The 13,565-nt window shown below is 53.6% G+C and overlaps 1 protein-coding gene across 6 annotated transcripts in view; it reads left to right on the top strand.

Moving 5' to 3' along the window:
- Nucleotides 1-13,295, top strand: part of SLC8A3 (solute carrier family 8 member A3) — a gene marked incomplete at both ends in the record, with an annotated part of 95,988 nt that extends 82,693 nt beyond the window's left edge. For 3 of the 6 annotated variants that reach the window (XM_082317235.1, XM_082317238.1, XM_082317237.1), the window contains 4 exons: nucleotides 8,631-8,780; nucleotides 9,328-9,427; nucleotides 12,319-12,594; nucleotides 12,919-13,295. In XM_082317235.1, coding sequence (XP_082173361.1) covers nucleotides 8,631-8,780; nucleotides 9,328-9,427; nucleotides 12,319-12,594; nucleotides 12,919-13,295 — 903 coding nt within the window. Of the gene's footprint in view, nucleotides 1-8,615; nucleotides 8,781-9,327; nucleotides 9,428-12,318; nucleotides 12,595-12,918 lie in introns of all 6 variants that reach the window. The other 3 variants (XM_082317239.1, XM_082317240.1, XM_082317236.1) reach the window with 2 other exon arrangements.
- Between the last annotated feature and the right edge of the window lie 270 nt (nucleotides 13,296-13,565).

Here is a 13,565-nt window from a genome sequence, read left to right as displayed (position 1 = left end):
CTTTTCTTCTCTCTCCCTGTCTTTCTTGTGTTCTTCTCTCCCCACAGCCCTGCTGCTCACCCAAGGTAAGTGCTTTTTCTCCTTTCCTCTGCCTGCTCTGGCTCTGTTTTGACCCCCTTTGGTCAGCCCCTTGTGTTTGTGTTTGCTGTGTTGTAGACAACCCCAGGTCATGGTGTTTGTGTCCAGAAGGAACTAGTTAAGAGCAATGCATTAAGAACAGGACAGTGATTGATTGATATGTAAGAGCATTCCCCATATTCCAGATTTTTCCCTGCAGTTTTGGGAAATGTCCCAGCCAGGGCTGCAAAGCAGAACATGCAGCTCTGGCTGGTCCGGGACAGTGACTCGACTCTCGTGTCGGGCAGCTCTGGGGCTTGGTTTGTCCTGATGCACCAGGGAGCACAGGACTTTTCTGCAGGGGGGTGGCACTCCTGGGGCGTGGGGTGTTGTTGCCTGGGGTGGCCGAGGGTGCAAGGCTGCGCAGGTGTCCCCTTCCCGTGCAGGATCAGACCGCGCATCACCCTTCAGTGCGTGCACCCGGGTGCTCTCCACCGCCTGTCCTGGGGGGTCCCGGGGGTGCACCCAGTGCCAGGGCAGTGCTACCAGGGCACGATAAGCATCAGCACCATTTCCCTCCTCACCCTCAGCTCAGGCTCTGCACTCTTCATCTCCTCTTCCCATGGAAGGATTTACATGTATTAATACTGAGCCCCCCCCTCCTCCTTGCCCAAAATCCCTGTTATGCCGGTCTCTCTTGATCCCACTGCGGAGTGATGTACGCCTCCTGTATTTTTCTTATTCCTTCAATTCCAGATATGATTACAGTTGAATTTGCACTAAAGAAACATTTGTCAGAAGATAAGGGTGGGCACGCAGGATGCAGAGAGGAGCTCGAGTCTTACAGGTTTGCAGGCAGAGCTGAAAACGAAAGCGTTCATCACGCCTGAGCTGTGCTGCAAATCAAAGGAGCAGCATCTGCCGTGCAAGCTTCAGTCTCTGCTCCTTTTTGGAGGATGCCAAATATGCTGCACAGGGGATGGCCTGAGCCCATCGGATACTGGGCTAATTAGGAAATTGCTAGTGGCAGGCAGAAGTCCCCAGCTCCCCAAATATCAGCTTAGGGTGTTCACAGAAAACTCCTCAGAGCGGTTTGGACTTTTTCCTTTGTTACTTCTTCAGGTCCAGGAGGACTGGAAACAAGTTGAGCACAGCCTCCTTCCCAGTAATTTCATTGCTTTAATTCAGTAGCTGCCTAATTTGATCAGAACCCCGGGAACCAAATAATTTCTATTAAAATAATATAACTTTCCTCCCTCTGTTGTGATCCAGCCTGATTGCTTTTGGCAGCCATTATTGGAGAATTTGGTCACCAGCTATGGAAATTTGCTTTACCGTTAATAATGAAAAGCCTCCTCTCTGTCGGGGGGGGGGGGGGGGGGCCTGGGGTGCCCCCTTGCCCCGAGGGTGCCCTCTGTATTCGGCCCCCGCACAAGCTTCAAGCCAGCGGCTGGCCAGCCAGGGAGCAGAGCCCCGCTCGCCGCAGAGCCACGTGCTGGAGTGTCACTCAGTGGCAATCACGGCTAATCAGCGGGGAGAGAAGTGACGTCCTCGTTTAGTCCGTGTCATGTTAGATTTAGATTACATGGACGTGCAGGAATCTTTGTAAAAAAACTGCATTATTGAACATTTCAGTGGAATCTGTCGGTCCCGCTCCTCGTCCCCTCCCTCCCGGAGCAGCTCACAGAGCTTTTCCCGGGCAGCGCCCCTTTCCCCAGGGCTGCCTCCCTGGGACCGCTGGGCACCCTGGCTCTCCTCCGCAGCCCTGGGGCGTTCGCTCTCCCACGGCACCCCTTCGGCAGCCCCTGCGGGGCAGCGGCGGCACAGCCCCTGCTCTCTGCGGTGGCCCCATCTCTTTTTGCAGAAGCCCTGGGGTGCCCCGATGGATGAGCCCAAGTGAAAACGCCTCTCTTGTCCCAGCAGCCCTTTCCTGGGGGTAAATGGGAGATCCTGGCCCTGCCCCCCCGCCTTGCAGAGCCCTCCCTGGGAAAACAGGGCTGTGAATTTTACACAAGGCAAAGTAACCGGGCTGGGGAGAGCCTTTGGCACCGGTTCAGCTCAGCATTTGTTTCCTCCAAACGGGCTCTCCGAGCCAGACTTGCAAGGCTGTGCAAAGCTTTTGAAAGCCTTGCTTGGCCAAGCATCCAGTGCCGGCTGTTAGGGATGCAGAGGACCACAGTAGTATGGGGTGGCTGTGGAGTGACTTGAGAGTCAAACCTGAGTTTTTTTTAACTTCTGTGATGCATAACCTTTTGTTTTGGCACTGGCAATGTTCTCTCCATATACTCTTTATACAGGGAAATATTCGAAACCAAAATGCATAGCTACTCCAGTTGTCCCTGCCATTGCCAGCCGTGGATGAGCCGCTCTGGCGGTCTTTCCAGTCTTTGCAGAAGTCACTGAAAGCCTGAGCAGAGCTTTGCTTGAAAGTTCTTGGGCTCAGGAGGTCCAGATCTTTAAAGGGATGATGAATTATCCAAATGATAGATACTTACTTCTCTACCCTCATTTCGACATATGCAGCCAGATCAAAGAAAATATTTCTAAATATGTTTCTTTATTTGTGCATTAAAACTCCTGGGTCCACTTTGCAGTGGGAAAGACTGGGGAGCAGAGATGCCAGTTGACTGGCCTGTCGGGGACAGTTGCGTCAACAGCAATCTCAAGGCAGAGCCAGCAGTGGAATACTGCGCACTTCCCAGCCCTGTGCCTGAGCCTCCCTCTCATGAATGTGCAGCATTTCCCAGTTAGCATTAAGGACACTGGGGCATGTATACGGGATGTATCACGCCTCAAAAATAGCTTTCAGGGCTAAGCAAGCAGATTCTTCCCTTTTTAGAAAGCAGCCCAGGCTGCCGGTGCTTGTGCATGTGCATGTGTTTCAGTAAAGGGCATATCCATATGCTAACCTCAAAAGCCAGAGTGTCTTTTAGCCAGCAGTCTTCCCCAGTTGTGACTGACGGCTTGACAGCGCTCTGGAGAGAGGAACTCATTCATGCTCACTGTTTAGTTTGTTTAGCCAGGATTATATTTTATTGAGCCGCAACAAAAAAAATCCCATTTTAATTGTCGTTTTAATTTCTTCCTAGCAGCACAGTCCCCAGAAGGGGTGACCTTCATGCAGATACATGCCCGCTCTAGAAATGGATGGAGATGAGATAGCTCAAGGGGTGTGAAATGGCCTTCATAGCAACCTTTCATGAATACATTGCTGGTTTTAATCCAATTTAGTCAGCAAGTGACAGGGAATACACACTGGTCTGTGGCTGTGTGGTAGTCTTGCAGCATTGCCTAGGTGATGGGTAGCTACTTCTCTAATGGTGTTACAGGGCTTTCCCATTGTCTGTTTCAGCTCAGAAGGTGTAGTGGCCAGATTACACCATGGAAATGGGCTTAGTATCTAACATTGATTTATGATGTGTCCACAGGGCCACAGGCAACGTCCAGTTCCCATTTGGTCTCCCCGGTCTGAAGGAGGTTGAGCTAGCAAGCACTCCTGAAGTACCTACCTTCCAGGAGCAATGCATGATGTGGGAACACTGCTCAGTGCTCCCCTTTCCCCTGGAAAAAATAAGAGGAGGAGGAAGGGATCTGCTTACAGTATTTTGAGCCCAAGAAACTGCCTATCATGCATAGGTCGGAAAGTGCTTTGCAAATAGCTGCAGATCGAGTCCCAGGTTGGCCCTGCAGGCATAAGTCGTTCTCGTGCTGGTGGGAGAGCTGAGTGAATGTGACAGGGTTGCAGAGCATGGCAGTGGCAGGACCATAAGTAGGAGCTGCTGGCCCCCCTCGTCTGTCCTACCTTTAAGGATCTGAACTGACTGAGGCAGAGTAAGTGAGAGCACGGACTGGTTTAACCAAAAACCTCGCCTTGCTTCCTGCAAGAGTTGGGTCCAGTGCCTAGCGGGTGTCAGCTCTGGCCATTGCTACAGCCTGGGCAAAAGTGGACTTCATTCTCATTCCTCCCACCCAGCCTTTGATCTTACCAGACCTGTTTGTCTCCTCTGCTTGTAGCATCTCCTCTCTAACCCGTGGGCTCCCTGGCACAAGGAGCAGAGTACCTTGGGGCAGCACCTGGCACAGCAGCCCCAGCTTGCCCAGCCTTGTCAGCCTGCACATGTTCCTGTAGCCCAGACAGGTTGCTCACACTCGATGGTAGCACGCACCTATGTGCCAGAGCAGGCAGGGTTTAGGGGACCCTTCTCTTCCCACCTTCCCCTTCCCAGGGAGGAGGTGGTGGCAGCCCAGGAGGTCCTGGCAGGCTCCTGTTCTTGCTGGTCATAGCCAGACCTTATCAGGCTTAATTGGGGTTGACAGCAGGGAGTCCAGGGTGCAATCAGCATTGAAAAGCAGGTACTGATGCTGATACAAACAGAAATCAGGCTAGTTAATAATTAAGCTGCAGCTTGGCAGCATTCACCTTGACAGACTTGCCCTTCCAAATTAAAACTCTACCTTTCCCCCCTGCCCCCTGTGTTTTATTTATAACAGCCCTTGATAGTCATCTTTGCAGGCTAACACAGCGGGGTGATGCTTGACACACCTCACCTCTCCCTGCTTCCTGGAGGAGCCCTCCAAGAGCCATCCCTACACACGGGAGCCATCCCTACACACGGTCCCGCAGGAGATGGGGGCCTGTGGCTACCATAGCCCGCATGGGAGCATGCCCCACGCTTGCTGCAGAGACAGCATCCCCCTGCGGCTCTGAAGGCAGGCTGGGGCACTGTGCTGCTGGCTGAAGTGCTTCCCTGAAAGGCAGGAGCATCGGGAGTGTGCTCTGCCATTGGGATGTTGCAACAGTTTTTTCCCTCTCAGCTGTTGGATCTGTACACACGGGGCTGAACTCAGTCCTCAGCATCCCATGGGAACAGATGGACCCAGCAGGCCTGGAGCAGGTTCAGGTTGGGGTCTGGTGTTTTGCAGAGGTTGGCACTGATTCATGCTACAGGGCGCTCAAGTGTCCAATGGTAGGTGGGGAGAAGTGGCAGATTCATGTAGGTGCTTTGTATTGCTCCTTGGAGGTGCTTAACTCTCCCCTTAATTGTATGGCGAGTATAGATTGGGGCAAGAGCTGGGCTCTTAAGCATGTCCTTCCTACCACAAATGGCACTTCTCTAACTTCAGAGGACAATCAGCGGCCTGGTATGTGGCGTGTATGGATCGCTTGCAGGAGTGCATTGAGCAAGATCCAGCACAATATTGACATGTAACAAACTCTGTTTGTCTCCTACATTAGGATAGAGGCTCAGAGAAAATACAATGGCAGGTGCAATGTTTTCAGATGCACCTTTGAAGTTTGTTAGGTTTCTGTGCTTTGCTTTCCTGTTGCACATTCACAAATGTGACTGCTTTTTAATGAGGCGTGAAGGAATTGCCTCCGTTTGTCATTATCTGCAAGCTTCTTCTATTAACATTTCTGTGAGGTACCCATTTGGAGATGCTGCTTATGCCTTTTCTCCTGAGGTTTGCTTGCAGCTGACATTGAAAGGCTTAGGCTGGCAGTGGTGTTCAATCAGCTGCCCCCATAGGACATCCTTGACGTGCCTTCTTGGGCAACTGTGTTTCTTCTCTCTGCGCCCCAGCTCACCGTATTCACTGCAGAGGAGCTGTGTGGTGACAGCAGGGCCTCCATTATTCATGTCTCGGTGGACGTGCTGTCAGCAGGCTGCAGGTCTCCATCACTGGCCAGCTTGTCCCTTCACTGCGAGTGGCCTACCTAGGCCTTGAAGGTGCCTCTGGTGGCACTTCTTCCACTGACAAGATGCCCTCTGAAATAGCACAAAAGTCCCACAGCGCCTTCACTTTGGTGGAGTGCCCGGTCCCATGCTCACTGCATCCAGCCCCCAGTTTTAGATCAATCTCTCCACTCCTTGTCATGGACATGTCGCTTGATTTACACTGAGCTGCCTGGCAAGTGATTGCCACACTCATCAAATCAGTGGTGATCCGCAAGTGGCTTGCAGAGACAACACAGCCACCTGCCAGCAGTCGAAGGCCCTGCCTCTGGCCGTGGATGTGGGGGTTCCCATGCAGCCTGCTCGACAGCCTTGGACCTGGCGCAGCTGGAAGAGACGGAGCAGGTCTCCCGCCTCCGAGGAGGGTATCAGGTCTCGCGCTGTCCTGCCTGGCACAGGTACATAAACCAGCATGAGCAAGATGCCAGGTTCTGGGATAAAGCCATGTTGGATACCACTCCCTACGGGGAGGAGAAGGCATTCTGCACTGCTTGTGCTTACAGACTTTCCTGCAGCTCAGCCTTGCCTAGATAGCTAATATCTGCATGAGGCTCCGTGTTGTCTTACCATGCCAAAGGCTTTTGTCAAATCAGTTAAAGTGGTGACCGAGGCTTGGTTGCATCGTTTCTCCTGGAGTTGTTAAGCTGAGGAAATTCTGCCCGCCATTCCCCGTTTTCAGGGCAGCTCTTCCGATTCCAGACATTCACTTTCTGTGCTATGCAACTGCAGCCAGTGGGCGAGAGCCCAAGGGACCGAGCCGCCAGCTGCGACCGCAGCTTTTCTGCTGTAGTTACTTCCCAGCGAAGGTTGTAGTGAGCCAGACCGTCCCCGAGTCTGGGCTTTGCAACCCTGCTGGGATGGCTGGTGTGCTTTTGCTCAGCTCGGTACTGTCAGCACATGTCAGCACGCACTCAGCTCGTCTGCCAAGCTGGGCCTTGCAGAGCTGAGGGTGCCTCCTCCCCTGAGCTGCAGGTTGTGGGGGAGCTCAGAGAGAAGCAAGCCATGTACGTGGTATGGCAACTGATATGTAAACACCTGCATTTTCAACGATGGATACAGCTTGTCATCTTTATACACTTCCAGGTAGAGGCAGGGACTGGACTTACTTGATCTCTGTCTTGGAAAAAGAGATGTAGATTTCATCTAACTCCCTGCTCAAGTGAATATAAGTAACTTGAATCTTGTTCTTGATGATCATCAGTCCATGTCTCCAAGTGTAGCATAAGGCAGAACATTTTGTCCAAGTTCACCCCTGTTTCTGCACTTCTCCAGCTCAGCTGCCTCCTCCCCTCTGTGCTTGCTTGGTCTTTGCCCCCTTACCTTGGGGTAGTTGCCCCCTTACCCCTCTGGCATCCTGCATTGCCTGGCTGCGTTGCCCGCCTTCTTCTCCAGGTGCTCTGCTCCCCGGTCTCAGTATTTGTAAACTTTTGGGGATTCCCAAATCCAGAGTACACTGGCTTTGAGCTAGGCATTGATGGTTTTGATGTACGTCATTGATTTCAAATGATGGATGTAGTTGCTTCTGCTTCTGTGATGGGTTATAATAATGTCACCTGCCACAGGAGTCGTCATATATTTTATAAACTCTGCAGGACTTGCAAGGTTTACAGTCTTCGCAGTCAATCTAGCTGGGTTGATGAAGAGAAGGCACAGTTTATAACTAGATTTCACTGGGACTTTGTAATTTCTGTGTGATTTTTGGTGTATATGAGATCTGCTGGAGCGCACATGGGATTAATCACATCTGAGGCAGGGCATTACCTGGGGTGTTTGTAAACTCTACAGGAAACCTTGGGTAACATCTGACCCACTGCTCAGCCAGAACAAGATGCTCTACATGTGTGATACCCCACCGGGTTCTGCAGAGCTCCGGCTCCCGCTCCCTGGCTCAGCTGGGCCCTGTGCTGCAGCTTGTATGCCCTGACTGGTCAGGCACAGGAAAGCCAGAGGAAACCCAGCTTCTTTCTTGAGATGTCAAGGCTTTTCAGAGAGCCCACCAGCACTTGGGTGTGTGGGTGGGAGAGGAGACCTGGGTCAGGGCCGGGGACAGTGCCAGGACACCTTTCCTGCTGCTTGGGGTGCTCCTTCCCGTCTGGGCAACCAGAACCTCCCCGGGCACCTTGCTGGGTTTGCTGGGGCATCAGCAAGGTGACACCAACACAGAGTCGTCTCAGCATGCTGCACCTCCTGGGCAGTCCCACGGGACACCCCTCCTGCCCCATGGTGGCATCTGCTGACCTGGGGTCCTGGTTTAGTTTCCTCCAGCAGAAACTAAACATGCAGTAACAGGAAAGCAAAAACCCACTTGGCTCCTGACTTACTTCTTCCTGTTCATTTTTCCAAATGCTGGGAACGTGTACGTGTGTGCGTGTATGGTTGTGACTGTGCGTGTCTATCTGCGCGTTAGATCAAGCACTGAGTGACACAGAGTGCCAACAGTGATTTTTCTAATCAAAGGGGAATAAAAAGATCCTGTCTCTTGTTCGTTCAAGCCAGAAAACATGCCAGGGAATTAAAGCTGTCTAACAGGACATGCGTGCCAAATGGTCTCCCCAAAGATGTGGCTGCTGCAGGGATGATGGGAGGGCGTATGTCATCCAAGAGCACCAATGCAGGCTGAAGAAACATTTGGTTTTTTTCTTTAATACATTAAAACCATGTTGTGTATGTTCGTGGTGACTAACTGATATTCAGAAATCTTGGTCCTTTGTTTCTGTGGTCCAACAGCCCACCACTGCCCCCCAAATCTGCATGAGCTTAGCAAGCTGTGAAGGGGCTGCAGAAGCCCATGCTCAGGCCCTGCAGGCAAGCCCGGTGCTCCAGGGCTGCTGTCTGCAGCTCAGTGTTGACCTTGCTTTCACAGAGGTGGCTGAGAGGAAGCTGACGGTTGAAGAGGAGGAAGCCAAGAGGATTGCAGAGATGGGCAAACCAATACTTGGCGAGCATCCCAAACTCGAAGTCATCATTGAGGAGTCCTATGAGTTCAAGGTCAGTAGTCGTCCCAGGTGTCCTCCAGGAAGGGAGAGCTGTGTGGCACTGAAGAGCAGCCATGGAAAGCAGAACTGAGGAGGCTGGGGTGGCCGCCTGTGCAGGGAGAGGGCTGCTGGAAGATGAAAAGGACAATGCAATGCAATGCAATGAAGTATGGGGGAAGCCTACAAGAGGTGCCAGAGAATGTAGCTGCTCGTAGGCAGAGGTGAAGGGAGGAAGACAAGGGAGCCCTGCTGGAAGCAGAAGAAACCAGTGTGCAGGAGAGGGCAGGAGCAAAGCTATCTCTGGTGAGGGAGGAGCAAGGGAAGAGGGAGCGTCCTCTGGAGTAAGGGGTGGCAAAGAAGCAGGCTCTGGTGAGGTTTGGGCCAGCCTGTCCAGGGAGAAGGTGGGCCCAACTCCAGCCATGGCCTCATCTGACTGGTAGGAGAGTGCTTGTGGCACCTCAGCAGTTTGGGAAGGGTCTGTGAGACCACACTGCACTGCAAGATCAGCCTTGCCTGCTAGCAGCCAGTTTAATTGCTGTGCATCTTTATTCCCACAACAGAGCACCGTGGACAAGCTCATTAAGAAGACAAACCTGGCTTTGGTTGTAGGAACACATTCCTGGAGGGACCAGTTCATGGAGGCCATTACCGTCAGCGCAGGTGAGGGGGACATCAGAAAACCCACACCAGCATCCCCAGGGTTCATGCAGCCTGGGATGAGATCTGTCTGGGCTCAGGAGACAGCGTCTGCCTGGTCAGATGCTCAGCTGTTGTGTGTGTGGTAGTCATCAGCAAAGCCAGTCCAAAGAGCTCCTCTGCTCCAAATGTACTGAGCTTTTGCAGATGCATTAGCTAGGAGCCCAGGAGATCCATCTTTTGATGCGGAACCATCCAGGACACCAGTTTTCAAAGACTTTACTTCTGCTGGCAATGCTCCTGCTGCTTCAGTGGTCTGATGAGCAGCGTACAGGCAGCAAAACCCCATCCTGGCCGGGCTGCTGGCTCCTCGTGTGCCCAGTGCTGTCCTGTTCAGGTGGTGCCTGCTGCTGGAAGATGTCCTGTCTGCCACGGCCGGTAGAGTCTCTGGGAGCAGGGAGGGTTGCCACATATGGACAGGAGATGTTGCTCCACGATGAAGCAGCTGGTGGAGGCAAAGGCCCAGAGACCTGCTAGCTGTTGCCCAGGGAGCCTGAGAGAGCTCACTGCTTCCAGAGCCAGGCAGCCATGGAGTAGACATTTTAGGCATGTCCATGCCATTAATGACACTCAGGCACCTTTCTGAACCTTTCCTTGATGGTTTGGCATCTTTCCTGAAGGGCTGTTTTCCACCCAGATGTAGTGCAGGAAGCAGGCAGGCAACTGAGCAGGAGCTGTCACCAGTGGCCACAAGGGCTTCTTCTGACGTGAAAGAAGAGGTGTGGGGTTTTCAGTTTTCTTCTTTCTAGCAATTAAGAGAAACTGCTTCTGTGGAAACAGTACTTCCATCCTTGTAGCAAGCAGGCCTGCTGCTCCCTTCCTCCGTCTCTCTCCTTCCCGTGGCATCTGCTCTGTGCTCCCTACCTGCTTTCTCTTTTACCAGTTTATTTCCATCATCCTGTATCTGCACAAAGACCAGCAGTGCTTCCAGCCTTGGGGCTGACCTGGCCCACCAGGCTAAGGAGGGAATCCCTCCAAGGGGCTGCAGAGCTGCTGCTGATACCCTCATGCAGATGAGAAATTTCTTGCTAGGACACTTCTGGTGACCAGCCTGTGCTGTGGTGCAGGAATCATAGAATCATAGAATGTCCTGAGTTGGAAGGGACCCACAACGATCATCGAGTCCAGCTCCTGTCCCCGCATAGGACAACCCCAAAATTCACACCATGTCTGAGGGTGTTGTCCAAATGCTTCTTGAATGTTGTCAGGCTTGGTGCCATGACTGCCTCCTAGGGGAGCCTGCTCCAGTGCTCCACCACCCTCTGGGTGAAGAACCTGTTCCTAATGTCCAACCTAAACCTCCCCTGGCATATCCTCCTGCCGTTCCCTCGGGTTCTATCGTTGGTCGCCAGGGAGAAGAGATCAGCGCCTGCCCCTCCTCCTTCCCTTGTGAGGAAGCTGTAGACCTCAGTGAGGTCTCCCCTCAGTCTCCTCTTCTCCAGGCTGAACAGACCAAGTGACTTCAGCCGCTCCTCATACGGCTTCCCCTCTAAACCCTTCACCATCTTCGTGGCTCCCCTCTGGACACTCTCTAGTAGCTTTGTGTCCTTTCTGTACCGTGGGGCCCAGAACTGCACGCAGCACTCAAGAGGAGGCCGCACCAGTGCAGAGTAGAGCGGGACAATCCCCTCCCTCGACCGGCTAGCCACGCAGTGCGTGATGCACCCCGGGGCACGGTTGGCCCTCCTGGCTGCCAGGGCACGCTGTTGGCTCATGTTCAACTTGCTGTCGACCAGAACCCCAGATCTCTCTCCGCGGGACTGCTCTCCAGCCTTTCGTTCCCCAGTCTGTACGTACATCCAGGGTCGCCCTGTCCCAGGTGCAAAATCCGGCACTTGCCCTTGTTAAACTTCATCTGGTTGGTGATTGCCCAGCCCTCTAATTTGTCCAGATCTCTCTGCGGGGCCTCTCTGCCCTCCAGAGTGTCAACGGCTCCTCCCAATTTTGTGTCATCGGCAAACTTTGATAACAAACCTTCCAGTCCTGCATCCAAGTCATTTATGAAGATATTGAAGAGTACTGGCCCCAAGATGGATCCCTGTGGGACCCCGCTAGTGACTGGTCGCCAGCCCAGTGTAACCCCATTTACTATAACCCTTTGAGCCCAACCCGTCAGCCAATTGCTCACCCATTGCATTTTGTGTTTATCCAGCTGTATGCTGGACATTTTGTCCAGGAGGATACTGTGAGAGACAGTATCGAAGGCTTTACTGAAGTCCAAAAAGATTACATCGACGGGCTTACCCTGGACAACTAGGTGGGTAACCTTGTCATAGAAGGAAATCAAGTTTGTCAAGCAGGACTTTCCCTTCGTGAACCTGTGCTGGCTGGGGCCAATGACTGCGTTGTCTTTCAGGTGTTTTTCAATAACTCCTGGAATAATCTTCTCCATAATTTTGCCAGGCACAAGGAGGACCAAGAGACCACTCCTTTTCCAATTCTATCACTTTCTGCTATTTTACCCCCCAAAACATCACTTGCCTGTGTGACTTCATGGTGCTCCTCAACAGTGAACGCCACGGGCTGATTACATGCTATGTGACTGCCCGTGGATGGGAACAGGGACAGGGATGGGGCTGCCCCTCTGTGGGTATAACGCAGTGCTCTGCCACTCCCGAGCCCTGCAGGCTCTGGGCTGCCCTGGGAGGCTCTCCTCTTGCCAAGTCTCACCCATTACTGAGCAACCTGGTGTGCCCCGAGCCCACTGTTGTGGCTGGCACCACGCCACCTTGTCCCAGGAGAGCAGCATCCCTGGAGCCCTGGGGTGGGGGGCCAAGCATGGGCTGCAGCCTACCCCCGTAATCTTGACCTGCCCCATCATGAGCACTGGACCTCTTCTTCCACGTTGTTTGCAGCGGGTGATGAGGACGAGGACGAGTCCGGTGAGGAGCGCCTGCCGTCCTGCTTCGACTATGTGATGCACTTCCTGACCGTCTTCTGGAAGGTGCTGTTTGCCTGCGTGCCCCCCACCGAGTACTGCAACGGCTGGGCCTGCTTCGTTGTCTCCATCCTCATCATCGGCATGCTCACAGCTGTCATTGGCGACCTTGCCTCCCACTTTGGCTGCACCATTGGCCTCAAGGACTCAGTGACCGCTGTCGTCTTTGTCGCCTTTGGCACTTCTGTACCAGGTGGGGTGACCACGGGGAGGAGACAGGGTGGGAGGAAAGTCCTCTGGCAGCTCTCCTGTCCCAGGGGAGCAGCTCAGCCATGGGGATGGGGTTCTGGCTGGGAAGGGGCTCCACACTGCCCTGTCCCCAGGCAAGGTCTGCACCCCACTTGGTGGCAACATGGGGTCCCTGGACCCAGGAGGGGGGGTGTGCACAAGGAGGGATCCATGTCCCAACCTGGCCAGTGCCACACCTGAGCCTCCCTTGTCCCCAAGACATGAAGGGTTGCCCATTTCTCCTGTTGGACCCCCAGTGATTTCTCCTTCCCTCCTCCCCCAACCCCAGACACGTTCGCCAGCAAAGCCGCAGCCATCCAGGACGTGTATGCCGACGCCTCCATCAGCAACGTCACGGGCAGCAACGCCGTCAATGTCTTCCTGGGCATCGGGCTGGCGTGGTCAGTGGCAGCGATCTACTGGGCGTCACAGGGGCAGGAGTTCCAGGTGTCGGCGGGCACCCTGGCCTTCTCCGTCACCCTCTTCACCATCTTCGCCTTCATCTGCATCAGCGTCCTCCTCTACCGCCGGCGGCCCCACATCGGGGGGGAGCTGGGCGGCCCCCGGGGGTGCAAACTGGCCACGACGTTGCTCTTCATCAGCCTCTGGCTGCTGTACATCCTCTTCGCCACCCTGGAGGCCTATTGCTACATCAAGGGGTTTTAGGCGGTGGAGGGACGGTGCCGCCGGGGGGAGGGACCCCCTCCTCCATTACCTCACTGGACACCAGTCCTGTAAGCGCGGTTTCACCAGAGGGGACGTCTGTCCGTCAGGGGCTGCTGCTGCCCAGACAGTTGGACGGCTGGGTGCCAAGAAGGGCAAAACCATCACTGAGTGAAAAAAAAAACAAAACCCACCCAGAATGATACAAAAGAAAAGAAAGCAACAATGGCAAGTGTTGAAATAAAACAAAACACAATAAACCCAGCCACTGAC

The sequence above is a fragment of the Platalea leucorodia genome, assembly GCF_965183815.1.
Source record: "Platalea leucorodia genome assembly, chromosome: 7".
NCBI lineage: Eukaryota > Metazoa > Chordata > Aves > Pelecaniformes > Threskiornithidae > Platalea > Platalea leucorodia.
This window is presented reverse-complemented; position numbering and strand designations above follow the sequence as displayed.